This window comes from Panthera onca, chromosome A2, assembly GCF_046562875.1.
Source record: "Panthera onca isolate mPanOnc1 chromosome A2, mPanOnc1 haplotype 2, whole genome shotgun sequence".
Classification (NCBI taxonomy): Eukaryota; Metazoa; Chordata; class Mammalia; order Carnivora; family Felidae; genus Panthera; species Panthera onca.
In genome coordinates this window covers 1,001,470-1,016,722 of record NC_138340.1, presented here as the reverse complement: position 1 = coordinate 1,016,722, position 15,253 = coordinate 1,001,470, and the positions used below count along the sequence as shown (strand labels likewise).

The window sequence follows — 15,253 nt, the reverse complement described above, 5'->3', positions numbered from 1 at the left end:
TTTCTAAGCCTTGCTATCCTCATCTGTACAATGGGTTTAATCTCTCAGGCATGAGCACCTGACAGCCAAACATATGGATGGAAAGAGCCACATTTGGAACCAAAGGAGGACCTCTGATGGCCCATCTTGCCTCGGAGGGCAGGTGCTGGGCAGGGCACAGGCACCCCTGTGGCCCAATGCCTAGCACCAAGAAAGGCACCCAGTTGGTGCTCGATAATTGCATGGTCCACAAATGGATCTTCCCCCCCACCTGCAGTGAGTGTGTTGAGGGCCACTCCAGGAACCTTAACCCCAACGCTAAGGGTTAGACCCTGAGCATTCTTGGGGAAGGGGGAACTGATGTACCCTGAGCGAGCCTGGTCCTCAAGAAACTCTCCGGGATAGGGGGATGCCGGAGTAGGAACAGACTCATGGGGTCAGAGTCGGGCCACACGGAACAGCTGGGGACTGAGGGGGCCACTACCCTGCCACAGATGCGGGCCTGCCAGTGGGGAGAGGCTGAGGGATGCGGGCACAAGCTGTGGGCACCGACTCTGTACCCATCGCTGTGCCTTCCATTTTCCTGAGGGGGAAACGGAGGCCCAGAGAGGGTCAACAATTTGCGCAAGGTCACAGTGAGGCGGGAAGGAATGAGGAATTCGAACCCAGACCCCAAGACCCACACCTCCCTCTCCAGGCGTGCAGCACAGGGAGCTTCTCTGAGCTAGAAGAAAGGATCAGGGTGCCGGTCAGCCTACTTGGGGTGCAGCGTGAGGGGCCTGTGCCTTTACTAGGAGGACCCTGAGCCCTCCACTCACTCCTCACCCTGGACCCCCTCTTTTCTTCCTGGGCCGGGAGCAGCACCGAACTGTGGTGATTTGGGGTTTCCAGGTGTGAGTGGAAAAACATGCCAGACAGAGGGCAGGGCAAGGACAACGGGGCCCGCCCGGAGGTGAAAAGGAGTCTGGCAGCTTCCAAACCAGCAAAGAGGCCCCTGGTGGCGAGAGCCCAGTGGGCCAGGAGGATGATGGCTTCTTCCCAGGCCTGGAAGGGAATGTGGCTTTCTGGGGACCCAGGAAGTCACGAGAGCTTGTCATATTTTCATTTATAATTTTATCATCCCCTTTCTGAAGGGTCTGTGGTCCTCAAAAGCTGAATTGCCCCTGGAGGCGGGAAGAGTTTCAGACCCCAGAAGAGACACAGCCCGCTGAGAACCAAAAGGCTTGCGTCCAGATTCCGTTTCACAGATGAGCAAACTTGAGAATCAGGTAGGCCAAAGCAACCAGCAAGTCAGAGGCACGCACAGTGCGGGTTCCCTGTGGGCCTCTCTGACCCTGAAACAGAGCTGGCTTCCATTGCTCTACCAACAAAATGGGTCCAAATCCTGTCCTCCGGCCATGGATGCCCGCTCTCAACAGCCAGAACCAGGGGCCAGCCCTAGGAACTGAGACACGACCCAGCCCAAGAGGCCGCGCGGGCGGCAAAGCAAACCTGACAAATAAAACCCCAACCCCCCCCCCCCCCCCCACCCGTTCTCTAGGCCTAACGCTCCGAGAGTCCCACCTCCTTCTTCGCTAGACGCCGCGGAGGCGGGACAGGGGGCGGGGCAGCCCCAGAAATGGCCGACGAGCCCGCCAATCACGGTTTCGCGCCCTCCGATTGGCCACTGCTGCCGTGTCTTATCTTTCCATCTCACGGTCCCCGCCCACTTGCGTCACCGCTGTGTTCCATCCTGCGTGCGCCTCCGCGCTGGAAGATAGTCCCGGCCCCCTCCCCGAGCCTTCTGCTGGAGGCCCGACCGGGCGCCCCTGCTCCTAGAGCCCGGGCCTCACGAGCCCCAGCCGCTGCCGCGGGCGCGCTGGAAGGCGAGCCGCGGAGACCGGCGCGGGCCGAGCGGGCGGCGGCGGCGGAGGGATCCGCAGCGACGCCGGGCGGGGCGCGGGGCGGGGCGCGGGCGGGGCCTGGCGGGGGCGGGGCAGCGCGCGGGGCGGGGGGCGGAACATGTCTCCCGCCGCAGGAAGATGAGGCAGCGGCGGCGGCCGCGAGCGTAGCGGGCCGGACCGAGCCCAGCGACGCGGGCGGCGGGCACCGCGAGCTCCTCACACGCCGCCCCCGCCAGCGTCCCGGCCGCGCACGGGCCCCTCGGGGCGGGCCGCGGGGAGGGCCGGGCCACGCGCGCCGCTGCCGCCGCCCACGCGCGACCCTCGGGGGCCCGGCGCGACGCCCCTTTGTCCGGGGGGGCCGTTCATGCCGCCGCCCCCCGCGCACTGCGGGCCGGGCAGCGCCGAGCAGGTGAGCACGCCGGGACTGCGGGCCCCGTGGCTTTGTGCGAAGTTGGTCGCCCCCCCCGCCCCCGCCGCCCCCCCCCCCCCAGCCGCCGCCGCGGGCCCGGGGAAGTTGGGGCGGGGGCGCCGTCCGGGAGTTCGCCCCCGCCGCGCCGCGGGCCGGGCGTCATTGTTCTCCAACTTTCGGCGGCGCGCCCCCCGCCCGCCGGGCCGCACTTGGCGAAAGTTTGCGGCGCGGCGGGCGGGGCCGCGGCGGGGCCCCCTCCGCCGGCGCCGGAGTTGGTGGGGGGCGGGGGGGCGGCCTTTTGTCTGGCGGGGAAGGTGCGGCGGCGCGGCCCGCGGGCGCAGGTTGAGGGCCGGGCCGGGCCGGGCGGGGGGGGGGGGGGCGGGGGCCGCGAACATCTGCTCCGCGTTAGCGCGGCCCGGGGCGGCGGCGGCGGCGGCCCGGCTTCAAAGGCCCCCGGGCCGCGCGCCTGCACCGGCCGCGGCGGGGGGGTGGGGGCGGGGCGCGGCGGGCGGGGCGCGCGGGCGCGGGGGCCTCCCCCTGGGGCCGGCGGCCGGGCCCTCTGCGCCCCGAGCCCGTTTCCAGCCCCCCGAGGTCCGGCGACACCCCACAAGTTTCCAGTGCCCCCCCCCCCCCCGGGTCGGCCCTGAAATCGGTTTCAACCACCCCACAAAAAAGTGCGGTTTCGTACTCCTCAACAAAGTCAGTTTCACACGCCCTGCGAGAGAGGGAGGACTTGGGGGAGGGGGTGCGCCGGGGCGGCCGTTTCACACCTCGCCCCTGGTTGGCAAACAAAGCGGGGGTTCCTCCGCTCCTGGAGTTGGGTCTCCCTCGACCTTGGAACCCCCTCTCCCCCGCAGCCTCCGTGGTTTCCGTGGGGCCGCCCCCAGCCTGGGAGCTCGGCACCGAAGCCGGAGGGGCCCCGCGCTCTGTCCGCGGGACGACGGAGACGTATTCCGTTCCCTTCTCTGGGGGGGATGGGGCCAGGCAGGTGACTCTCCACCCCCGTTGTAGAGCGGAGGCCCCTGGGACCGTGCGGGGGAAACCCTGGTTTGGGGGACCCCCTCTCCACCTCCCTCCAGCGGGAGGCAAGGGATGTTTTCAAAGTTGCTTAAAAATAATTCCCGGATACGTCGTGACAATGAAGCAACCTAGGATTGTTGTTTTTTTTTTCTCTTTTTTTGAGTTCTGTTGTTTTCCTGTGTGGGGGTAGGAAGTTAAGGGTGGAGGGAAGCTTTGTAGGTAGGTCTCTGCACAGGGCACCCCACCAAACTCCCTTGCCTTTTTTTTTGTTCGAGAGTTCTTTTTGCTTTTGAGTTTGGGGTAACCTGGTTTTCAGCACGCTGTGACAGCTGCCTGTTGGGGGGGTGGGGTCACAAAATTTCCCCTGGGATGCAGCCTGGGCCCCCCTCCCCCTTCCCTGGCGGGTGTGGGAGAGAGGTGGTGGGGAAGCCTGTGGGGGGGGGGGGTTGGAAAGGAGAGATGTGGGGAGAGGGGCGGGTTCTGGCCTACTGGGGAAGGGACCACTCCCACCCTGCATCCAGTTTAAAATTTGCAATCTGATTCCCTGGTGGTCTTGGAGGGAGTTTAGGGAGTGTGTGTTTGCAGGTTCCCGACCCCCACCCCCACCATCCTTCAGACTCCCTGAGGGCTCTGGGGAGAGGTCTCCAGGGGCCCAAACCCAGTCCTGCCTGCCCTGCCCCCACCCCCAGGGTCGTGAAGGGGCTCCTTCTGGGAAGACCCAAGCCCTCGGGGCCTTTAGAGGAAGGGCTTTTTAAATAGCTCCCCCGTTCCCCATCTGTCTGCCTCTTGTTTTGGTCACTCAGACCTCTTCTTTTTCTCTGTTTTTCTGTGCGTCTGTCTCCTCTGCTCTTGTAGGGCCGTCTCTAGGGCCGAGGTGCCCATCCTGCCCCCTGAGCCCACCATTGCCACTGGAGAATGAACCAGCCACAGAGGATGGCACCCGTGGGCACGGACAAGGAGCTCAGTGATCTCCTGGACTTCAGCATGGTAAGCCAGGGCCCTGCCTTCCTGGGTGCCTCCTCTGCCTCAGTGTGGGTCTGCGCACCCAGGGTTCCTGGGAAAGAAGCTTCCGCCAGAAGTACCCCAGCAGTCAAGAGCCGAGCCTCAAAGTTGGTTGGGCGGAGGGGTCTGGCGGGGGGCTGGCTGGGGGAATTGGGGTGCATTGGTTGTGGGTAAGCAGCGGCCTTGGTCTTCTGATCTGGAAAATGGGTGTGATCAGGGTTATTTATTCCAGCGTGGACTCAAAAAGAAAAAGGTGCCTAGCACCAGGTGACGGGTGTGGGGGCCCTTTCGAGTGAGGCAGGGACACGGGTGTTGGAGGTCTAAGACCTCGGTTATTCACCCGCGTGGCGGCTCGTGCGATGGTCGGGAGGGGAGCAGCGGGCAGGCAGTCAGAGATCTGGAGAGTGTGGGCGTCCCAGGGTAGCAGGAGCTGCTGCTGTCACTGCTGTCCTGGCTGTCACAGGGAGGCAGGCCCGGGTGGCAGTCTCCCTCACGCTTCCCGGAACGCCTGTGTCCTGCCCGGCTGGACCGAGTTTCCCAGGGGTGCTGGCTTCCCGACGTCACACAGCTCAGCAGGGCCCGGTGAGGCTGGGAGCCAGAGCTCCCTCGGTGACTGGAGCCGGGGCGCCTCGTGAAGGACCAGGGGGCTCCGTTTGCCCATCTGTGCAGTGGGCCACCTGTCCCAAGTGTCGGGGTGGCCAGCGTTTTCTTCAGAAATTCCGCACCGGGCGTGTGCGCACACATTCGCCTGTCCCGCTCCCGCACCTCCCAGGCAAGCGCTAGACTGATTTGAAACGTTGGGGGAGGGCGCTTTCAGTGTGAATTTACTCCTCTGCCAGTACGAGGCCCCGGCCACTGAGGCCTGTCGAAAACAAAAGTCCCCAAACCGAAACGACACCAGCCATCCTGTGGAAAAACACAGCCCACGGGACAGAGGGGCTGCAGCTCCGGAAGGGCCGTACTGGTATTTTTGAGCCATTTTTAAGCCCCGTTTTATTTTTGCTTTCCCGGCTGAGTAACCTAGAGTGCGGTTCAGTTTTTTTCTTTCTTTCTTTTTTTTTTTGTTAAACTGACAAGTCACAGACTATTGGGCTGGAACAGACTGGGGTGGGGGTGGGCATGGGTTCAGACCTGGCCCCTTCGCCTCATCTGTCCAGGAGCCCCGAGCCCCTGGTTCCCCTGCCCCTTGTGCTTGGTGGGTCCAAACATCTCGCGCGCACGTGTTTCCAGCTCACAACCCATTTCGCAGGTGAGGAAATTGAGACTGAGGGTCAAGGCGTTCTGTGCCAACCCTGGAGGGACCTGGGAGCTGGATTGCCATGCACCGTCCGTGCTGTTGCAGGGAGGGAGGCCTGGCCGGAGCACGGAGGCCGCTCCCCGGCTCATCTCCCACCTCCCCTTCTGTCCGTCCGGAGCTGCCCTCTCCCGCCTGCCTCCGAGAAACTGAGTTGATTTACATTTTTTAAAATAGCCGGGTTTAGACTGGAAGAGAAGACCTCCGAGGGGAACGCTCGCCGGGGCCGGGTCACGGGAAGTGGTGGGAGGGGCGGCCGTCAGAACGGGAGGAAGGAAGGTGGGAGCCACGGTGTTCCAGCGGGCGCCCCCCGAGCAGGCCGATGAGGGGCCGGGGCCGTGCCGTGGGCATCGCTCGTCTGGTGACGCTTGCAGAGGCCCCCGTGCGCCCACGGTGCCCTCGTGTGATGGGGTTTCCGCCTCCCACGTGCTCAGGGCCCTGAGTCCATCTCCCGGAAGAGAAGGCAGGCTGCAGGGTACGAGGGGCCTTGTCAGGGCTGAATGGGTCCAGTGCCCCGGTGGCAAGTGCCACATCCGCGGAGCCCCCGGTACCCTAGAGGACAAACCAGACACTTGGCGTGGGGCCCCCGTTCTCCCAGGGGCTGGGTGACTTCCGGTCCTGGCTCAGGCCAACCCATCTCTCCTTGCAGGCCTCAGTTTACCCAGTGGAACGGGGCCTTTTCCGGGAGAACAGGGCCCTGGGGAGGCTGGGCCAGTTGAATGAGCACAGCCACGCCCCCAGGAGGGGGCGCAGACCCACTGAGAACCTGCTTCCCGCCAGGCTCCACGCCAGGCTCCACGCCTCCCATGAGGCTCTGCTCCTGAGCCCGCCGGGGCCAGGTGAGCACGTGGCCTCCGTTTCCCTCCTGTAGAATGGGGCGTGGGGACAGGACCCCACTTACCGGGGCCCTCCCCAGGCTTGCTGTGCTGGCCTGAGAGTCCTGCCCGCAGGCCCCCTGCCCTGACCCCCTGGTGGGTGGGGTGGGGTGGGAGGTGGGAGCATCAGCAGGTCCCCGATGAGCCCCTGGCCCTGATTCCACCCACTCGTAATCACTCGGGCCCTAGGTGGAATCTAGAGAACCTAGACTCGGTGCAGGGATGGGACAGGTTTTGTTTTTGTGTGGCAAAGGGGTTTGTTGATGTTGGGTTTTCCTGGCTCATCTTGCTAAGCTGTTTAATCTCCGGGGACTTAACGCCGATGGGGTAAACGGGGTGGGGGTGGGGTAGGGGCCGGAGGCGCTAGGGAGAACCGCTCAGTCACCTGTGGGGGGGGGGGGGGGTGCTGCAGCCTTTCCCACATCCCTCCAGCTTCCTGTCCTTTTGGGCCTCAGTTTCTCTTGATGCCTAGGCTGGTGATGAGGGCCCCGGGTAGCCACTGAGTGCAGAATCTGGCATGTGGGGGACACTTGGCCCAGGCCGCCCTCCTCCCGCCCAGTGGCCGGGCTGCGTGCTGCTCAGGGTCAGGGGCACACGGGAGGTGCTTCCGGCCTCGGGGAAGGCCTGAGCTCCCCTGCGCCTCGCTGCCCCCACGCTCGTGGAGTGTGAATGATCCGGCTCCTTCAGGAGGAAACCTAAGGAAAACTTGGTGTCGTTTCTAAGGGCAGATAAGTGCGGGGATCGGTGACGCCGGCCCCAAAACAAACTGCATAGACAGCAGAGCTTTGGGGTTTGTTTTTCTGGCGGTGTTTTGTTTTTTTTTTTTTAAACGGTCATCTTTTAAGTAAACTCCCAACCCCGAATCGAGGCGTGTGCTCCCCTAGCCGGGCGCCCTGACAGCTTTGAAACCCTACCAGATCTCCGTCGCTGGCACGGGCTGTGCCTTCGGGCTTTGCTGGAAGGGCCTTTTCTGCGTGCAGTGTGGGCCTTCTGCCTTCTCTCCCCTGGGGTCTCCCGTGGACGGCCCAGCCCCCACACTCACTTCTCTCTCTCTTCCCACAGATGTTCCCGTTGCCGGGGGCCAACGGCAAGGGCCGGCCCACCCCCCTGGCTGGTGCCCAGTTTGGAGGCTCAGGTAGGACTCCGCTGCCTCGGGGCGGCACAGGGCGGGGGTGCGGGACCAGAGCCACTCTCAGACTCGGAACCAGAGGAGGAGGTGTTTGGGGGCGGGCCGCTGGGGGTGGGGGGCCTGTGTTACAGTGGGGCACACGTGAGGTGAGGACTGGAGCCTCCCAGGTCCCCGTGGCCTCAGTGGGCCTTGGGTCTCCAGTTGAAGGGGGAAACTGAGGTCCAGAAGATACGAGACACGGAATCTAGGTTTTGTAAATCTTGCTCACCTTGTGAGTCCAGAGAAAGGCCCAGCTTCTGGCTGTTTTTTTTCCAAGCTCGTGTTACGAGTCTCTCGTATACAGGATCTGACACTGGGGTGACCAGCCATCCTGCCGAGGACCCAGGGGTGTTCCCGGGATTGGGGATTTTGAGTATTCAGACTAGGTCTTTGGCAAACCTGGATGAATTGGTTACCCTCCCCGGGCACTGAAGGCCCCTGACGTGGTTGCGGGGAGGGACAGACGGTTCTTTTCTGCTCAAGGAACACACAGGAGGGGTCAGGGAGGAGACTGTCTCAAAGCCAAGGTGGTCGGGGACAGTCTCTAAGGAGGTGATGTTTGAGCGGAGACCAAAGGGTTCAAGGCAGAGGGTACAGCTCTTGCAAAGGTCCTGGGGCAGGATCTGGGTTGACGTGTTAGAGGAAGAGAGAAGGGGCTGGTGCAGGTTGTTCAGGGCCTTTGGGGTCTCCGGGAGGACTTGGGCTTTTGCCCAGGAGGTGGGAGCCATGGAGGGCTCTGGGCAGAGAGTGATGCCTTGTGCACGTTGAGGAGTCTACCCTGTTTGGTGGGATTTGGGGGAGCCCTTCAGGGAGATGAGAGGACTTGGGCAACTTGGCCATCTTTCTGGGGTCTCAGGATCGGGACTGTGTCTTTCTGTGACTCTGGGATTTGGAATAGAAGATTCTTTCTTGGAGTCGTCCGTGAATTCCATCGGGGCATCCCGTGTGCTTTGGCTGGAGGAGGGGGTTTTCAAGGGTGGTTTGTGCTCAGCCTCCCCCCCACCCCCCCAACGAAGGGAGGGACATCGTGCTGTGTCCTCCCATCCCCCCCCCCCCCCCCCCCCCCCCCCCCCGGTGCTGGCCTTCCCCTCTGCCTGAGGAAGTGGCTGCAGGGCTGGACAGAGTCCTCTCTGGGATACGGAAGTCCCCACAGGCCATCCCGCCCCCTCCCCCTAGAAACCTCTCCCGGGAGCCGGCTTGCTACCCTTTCTCTGCTGGGGGCACACGGTCAGGCCCTGGGGACCTCCTGGGAGGAGATGCACGGCACAGGCACGTGCCTTCGTCCTTCCCCTCCCCCAGGCCGCTGCCCCCGCTGCCTTTTCTCTTCAGTGTCTCCTTGGACAGCAGCCCTGAGTCCCCGAAGCCGAGGGGCACCTCCAGGCTGGCCTGCCCTCTGGCCCTGCCCCGACCACTTTGGACGGGGATGGTCTTGCCCCGTCTCCCCCCGCCCCCTGCCCTGGATGGGTGTCGTGTGGTTGTTCCGGCCCGAGCCCTCGCTTCGGCGGGCACCAGGGCGTGGGACGGGGAGCCCCAAGACCCGAGCTTCAGGGCCGCTCCTCACTGCCGCCCCAGGCACAGGACGTGCTGTGTCACCTGTGGTGGGCGGCATGACTGAGCCTCAGTTTTCTCATCTGTTAAAGGACATCTGCCTGTGGCCAGATGATTCAGTGAGCCTGTGGGCGTGAGTGCTTTGTAAACAGGGATGGGGGTGTGTCTTGGGACCCTCTGGGCCCAGGACCGGGGGGACCGGGGAGCCGGAGGACCGGGGGCCGGCCCCCACCGAGGCTTCTCCCTGCTGGCGCTGGAGGCCCGGGAGAGGGGCGGGTCCCCCTCTGTCGGGAGCGGGGCGGGGGGGGGGGGGGGGGGCCCGGGTGTGTGCTTGCAGGGGCTGCCAGCGGCTGGTGGCGCGCCGGCCCCGTGCCCCTTCCGGTCCTGCCGCCTCGTCCTGGTGTGGCAGCGGTCCGTGGTGCCGGCCTGGTGGGAGGCCTGTGAATGTGGCTCAGGTCGAAGCTGAGTGGTTGAGGAGTCCGGCGGCAGCCGTGTTTGGGGGTCCGTCCGCGCAGTCTTTGTTTCGGAAAAAAGAGGGAAGTGGAAACAGCCTACCGGAGGTGGAATTTTCTGGTTAGGATCCGGGTGGGAAAACGCCGAAAGGGCGAATACTTGTGTTGGCCCCCTCGCGGGAAGGCCTGGGGCGAGAGCTCTCTGGCGCCAGAAACCGGGGGCCCGGCCGCGCGGGGCGTCAGGAAGTGCTTGCTGCCGGGCAGGGGACAGCTCGTTCCCGCGTGGCTTCCCTGGCTTGCTGCTTTGTGTGCTTGGGGGCAGAACACGCACTCAGGGTAGGTCCCGGTGAGGGCTGCGCCAGCACCGGCTGCCGAAGGTGTCCCTGGTGAGCTCCCGGCGAGAACGTCCGTCCGGGGCCCTGCGCTCAGCCGGCACCGTCCTCAGAGCTCTCCGGCCTGGCGGGTGACCAGGAATCGCCGTTTCAGCGGGCGTTTACGTGATTAAAGACGGTTGGCTGGCCGACTTCTCAAACGTGTGCTGGCCGTGAGTTCCCACTTGATGAATTTTCCGTTACTGTCTTGAGCCCTTTCGGGAATCCATCACCTGTTTTGAAGTCCTCGTCGACGCACAGGAACTGGCGGAGGCCTGTCCCGGAGGTCGAGGGCAGCCCTCTCCCCCCGCGGCGACCTCGTCCGCGGTGCGGGAGCTGACCTGGGTACCGCGCGGCGTCGTCCGGCCTCCTGTGCTGTGCACGCGCGTGTCTGCACAGGTGTGCGTGGGGGTCCTGGGCGCCTCACCCCACGTGTGGCCCGTTGACCCACCGCCTGTCCCCACTGCACTGGCGACAGCCGACTTACCATCATCCGGCTCACGGTTTTGTCACGTTGAGGACGTCGCGCACGCGAAACCGTACGGCACGGAACCTTCTGAGAGTGGCTTTTTTTTTTTTTGGCCGAGCGGGATTCCCCGGAGACCCGTCCAAGTTGCCGGCCGCATCACTTCCTTCTGTGTTGTTGCCCGACCAGCGGGACGCCGGCAGCGGTGACGCGTGTCGGTGACGACAGCCTTCGGTGGTTTTTGCGAACTACGCTCCGGGCGCAGAGCCTGGACCCTGTGCGAGTCCTCACAGGGAAGCTGAAACTCCAAGGGTATTAACCGTCCCGAGAAACCGCCCAGCGCGGCAGCTTCCTTTAGCCCTGCCCTGTGCTGCTCTTGGGATTGGCCAGAGTTCTTTATGTGGGAAGGACGTCGGTCTTTTGTGACGGGGGCTGCAGCTTTTTTCTTAATTATGGCTCGCTAACGGTGGGGAGTTTTAGCGCGTCTCGGTGTTCTACGGCTATTTTTACGTGGTCGGATCTTGTTCGTTTACGGGGTCCTACCCTGGGTGCCACTTCGGAAAAATCCTTAGATGACGCGGTCCAGTCAGCAGTGCAGACGTGAGGGTCGGGGAGGCGCCTGCTCCTTGCTGGGTCAGGCAGAGGAGTGTGTGGGAACGCTGGGGGAGGGCAGGAAAGCTTCTGGCCGTCCTGGGTGGAGCACACACGCGAAAGTGGGCGGTTAGTGATCTAGCTTCCCAGCCGTGTGCACGCGTGGGCTCACCTTTGGGACTGCTCATGACAACCCCCCCCCCCCCCCCCCCCCCCCCCAGCCCTGGTCCTGGTCCTGGTCCCCGTCCCGGCCCCGGGCCTGGGCCACTGATGGAGAGGCTGGCAGAGGGCACATAAGAGCTTCCGGGTAGTTCCGAGGAGGGCCTGTCCTTGGTAGAAGCACGTGCCCTCGAAAGGCCGGGCCCGGGACAGCCGGACCACACGCCCTTTATGAAGATTGACCACATACCGGTCACAGTGCAAAATCTGACGAACGAGAAAGAAAGACGGGAGCACAGACCGTGTTCTGTGGTAACAGGGCAGTGAAATGAGAAGGACACAAAAGGCCGGGAAGTAGAAACGGCCTGGCCGCGTGGAGAGGCCGAAATTCCTTCGAACCTACCTGTTGGGTTAAAGCCGGCGCTCAAACCCACAGGTGGGGTGGACTCGCGGGCGCGGCCACAGTCGTGCTCGGGGGAAGGATCACTCGCCAGGACAGATCAAGCGGAGAGAAGCGTGTTGTGTGTCAGCGGGAGACTCGGGCCCAGGACGCCTCAGGGTGGTTGGGAGGGCGCGTCCTCGGGTGCGGGCGGGCGGGCGGGGCAGCCGTGAACGGTCTGTGGCCGCCCGGTGCTCCCGGGGTGCTCCGGTCCCCCCTCAGCTGTGCCTCCGCAGACTCTCGGGAATAGTCCCTTCGCGCCCGCTCCCACCCCACCCTGTGAAACTCACGGAGACTCTGGGAGGAGCTGTCTCCACAGCACTGTTTCCCGGGTTCCTTCCCCGTCCCTGTAGGTTTTTTGTGTTGACCCTTAGGGCTTTAAGAATAAACCTTGGAGGTTCGCCCGGGGGGGGTGCTCAGTTGGTCGAGCGTCCGACTTCTGCTCAGGTCACGATCTCTCATTACGAGTTCGAGCCCCGCATCAGGCTCTGTGCTGACGGCTCGGAGCCTGGAGCCCGCTTCCGATTCTGTGTCTCCCTCTCTCTCTGCCCCTGTCTCGCTCGTACACGCGTGCTCTCTCAAGTATAAAGTAAATAAAATATTAAAAAAAAAAAAATAAATCTTGGGAGCTGAAGCATGGGGCGGTTGGTTCTTGTATACTTTTGTTTTCCCGCCCCTGCTCCTCCGGTGAGGGTCGTCGAGGTGTCGGAGAGGTTTCCGTGTTGTTTGCTTCGACCGGGTCGACACCCCTTAATGATTTGCAGTTTTGCCTGGGTTTGGTTTTCTGGGTGCAGTGGGGCCATCCTCCGGCACCTGCTGTCGGCTTGTCAGCGGGGCCGGGTCTGATGCAGGCTGTGGCTCTGAGATAGGTCTTCCCGTGTGCGCACGGGTGTGTGTGTGTTTATCAGTCTCAGGGCGTTTCCTTCTGGTCACACGTGGCCATCCGTGAGTGTGGTCAGGGCGTCGTGGTCCGGCCCTCGGCGGTCCTCCTCTGCCATGTCCTGGCACTGTCCTCGGCCCTTTTTCTCCCCTGGGACGTTCCTCACTTTGCCCATGTCCCCAAGGTGCGTGGGGCCCGTGCCTGGACCCGGCTCCAGAACAGTCTCCGATGGGCGGGACCGCGGGCGCTGGGGAACCACCCTCCGCCCTCTTTGCCTTGGATGCTTTCTCGAGCCACGTTTGGCCCTGCAGCGATGGGCCTGTTGAGGTTGTGTCCCTGCCTCCTGTCAACTGTGGCGTTTTCTCAGGAGAAGATCTCACTTCGGAGACGTTTGAAGGTGGCTGACGCATTAGCCTTCCGGGAGCCGCGCAGCCACGGGTCGTGGTGTGTGGGGAGGCGGGCCACATCTTGGTTCCCAGCCTGCTTGGCCTTCCTTCTCGTTCTTCGTCCTCGGTTAAGCTGCCTCCTCTCTCGTCGTGCTCCCTTTCTTCGGACTTGGTTCTGCTGTCAGACTGCTCTTCTCCCGCGGACTTCTTCCCCTCCCCCGCTCGCTGTGTGTGTGCGCGTGCGCGTTCGTTCGCTGGCCACCGAAAGGCATGTCTCGTTACTCTTTAGACCCACTTGTCGTTTGTCTGGAAGAGGTGGTCGTGGCGTCGGGCTCCCGTGGAGACCTCTGGCTTCCAGGCAGGGAGCGGGTGTTCGTGCCGCGACTGCCTAATGCGAGGTTGCCGGTGCTGTGCCGGGTGTGGCCGGAGCCTCCCGTTCTTGCCACGGCGGCTGCCCTGTCGTCCTGCTTCGCGGCCTAGAGGTGTGGCGCGCAGCCCGATCGCGGTTTCCACGCGTTTCGCGTCCAGGACCAGGCACGGCGCCGGCTTCTCCGGTGTCCGTGGGTCGGGCCTGTGTGCGTGCTGGCCGCCGCGAGGCACGGCCCGTGGAACTCCCTCTGTGGGGTTTTCGTGGGCGATCCGGCCCATCCTCCAGGAAGGCGCCTTGGAGCCAGGCTTCCCCACGCGCGTCCCGACCCCCGCGGGTGGCTCTGCCCGGCGCGTCCGCTCTGTGCTCCGCGGGTCCTCCTGCCCTGGTGCTCTCTCCTTGCCGTGCTCCTGGCGGGCGTGTGCCTTCTGGAATTGGCTCTGGGAGGTCGCGCCGTCTGCGGCCCCGCGGGTGGCTGTTCCAGGGTTTATCATGTAATACCGCGGCAAAGCTCCCGTTCCCAGCGGGGAAACCGGACGCCCTGTCCTGTGGGGCTGCCCGGCCGTCGGGGCGCCGACCCTGCCGCTTGGGCTCTTCATGCCCCCGCTTCCCCACCCGCGAGGCCGGGAGGCGGCCGCTGCCTTCGAGCGGGTTCGCCTGGCTGACGGCTGCCCGCGCCCATATCTCTGGGGCCGCCCTGGCCCGTCTTCTGCGCTCAGGACCGCGTGTGCGGTGCTCGTCCCCGTCCCGTTTGGGGTCGTCCGTGAGCCCTCGGGGTCCGGGCCCAGGAATGCTTGGTCGGCTGCGCCTTGGAGTCCGGTGTCGCGGAAGGCCAGCTCTGTGGGCGTGGGTCTCCCGCCACGTCCCTCCGTGCGTGGTCCCCGAGCCCCGTCTCTCCTGCCCTCCCGCGGCGTCCTTCCCGCCGCTGCCACTGCCGCTTTGCGGGCTTTCTGTCTCCCTGAAACCTCGTCTGCACGAGCCGCGCCAGCTCCGGCCTTCCCTCGAGGGTGCCTCGTGGCTGGTGCTGACGTTGCGGATCTTCCGGAATCTTGGTCTTTCTTCCGTGTTCCACGCGTGTCTCTGTTTTGTCTCCGTTTGCCGCACGGAGGCCCCAGGTTAGGGAGGTTCTCCCGTCCCCACACTCGGATGCACCATGGGTCCCCCTTGAGCCTGAAGCAGGACGAGGGTTCTTCCGTTAGGAGTCGGTCACGGGTCTGAAATCCACGGGGGGCCCAGTTTCTGCAGTTGGGGGCCCCGTTTCCCCTTGCATCACATGACGAGTGGGATCCACAGGAGGGCTGCGGGCTGCTGGGGCCGGGGGTGGGGGGCAGAGCCCCTGGCTTGGGGGTCCTCCTGGTCTTGGAAAGGGTGGGGCGTGGCCTCAATTCCCTGTCTGTCTCCGATCTGCTTGCTCACGGGTTGTGAGCAGGGGCCCCGCTTTCCTGCCCCCACTCGGGGCACCTGCCCCCAGCCGCTCGGAACCTGGTGCCTCTGGTGGGAACGTCAGTGCCTGGGGTGTGCACGCTGCTGGGCTCTCCTGCTGCTGCTGTTTTCCACGCCGTGTCTCCTCCTTTCCAGAACAGAGGGGGGTGGGGGGCGTTAGGTGGCCTCCGGTCGTGGCCAGCCCTGGAGACCTTACTGAAATGTGAAACCATGCAGCCCAGAAAACCAAGCGTTCCTGCAGATGAACAGGGCAAAGGATGAAGCAGAGGGCCGGGAACGCGGAGGCTAAGCGAGCCTGGGTTCAGGGCTTGGCCCGCTGCGCCCCTCGCAGCCTTCCTCCAGCTCCAGGATGACACAGGAATTGAAGGGTTAGCCCCCAAAATCCCAGGAAGAGAGGCCTCCCCTGGCTCGTGGGAGTGCACGGCCCCAGTCTCCAAATCCAAATTGGTGTCGGTTTTGCCCCCACACGAGCCCCTCGGTGCTGCCCGACGAGCCCCCGGCTTGGGAAGGTTTTGATGGTG

At 64.3% G+C, this 15,253-nt stretch overlaps 1 protein-coding gene across 15 annotated transcripts in view; it reads left to right on the top strand.

Moving 5' to 3' along the window:
- Positions 1-1,228: 1,228 nt before the first annotated feature.
- The window catches only part of TCF3 (transcription factor 3), a 32,176-nt gene continuing 18,151 nt past the window's right edge, over positions 1,229-15,253 (top strand). For 9 of the 15 annotated variants that reach the window (XM_078443713.2, XM_078443714.2, XM_078443717.2 and 6 more), the window contains exons 1-3: positions 1,952-2,271; positions 4,147-4,278; positions 7,525-7,597. In XM_078443713.2, coding sequence (XP_078299839.1) covers positions 4,207-4,278; positions 7,525-7,597 — 145 coding nt within the window. In that variant the 5' untranslated portion in view covers positions 1,952-2,271; positions 4,147-4,206. Of the gene's footprint in view, positions 1,248-1,951; positions 2,272-4,146; positions 4,279-7,524; positions 7,598-15,253 lie in introns of those variants that run through there. The other 6 variants (XM_078443708.2, XM_078443705.2, XM_078443712.2 and 3 more) reach the window with 3 other exon arrangements.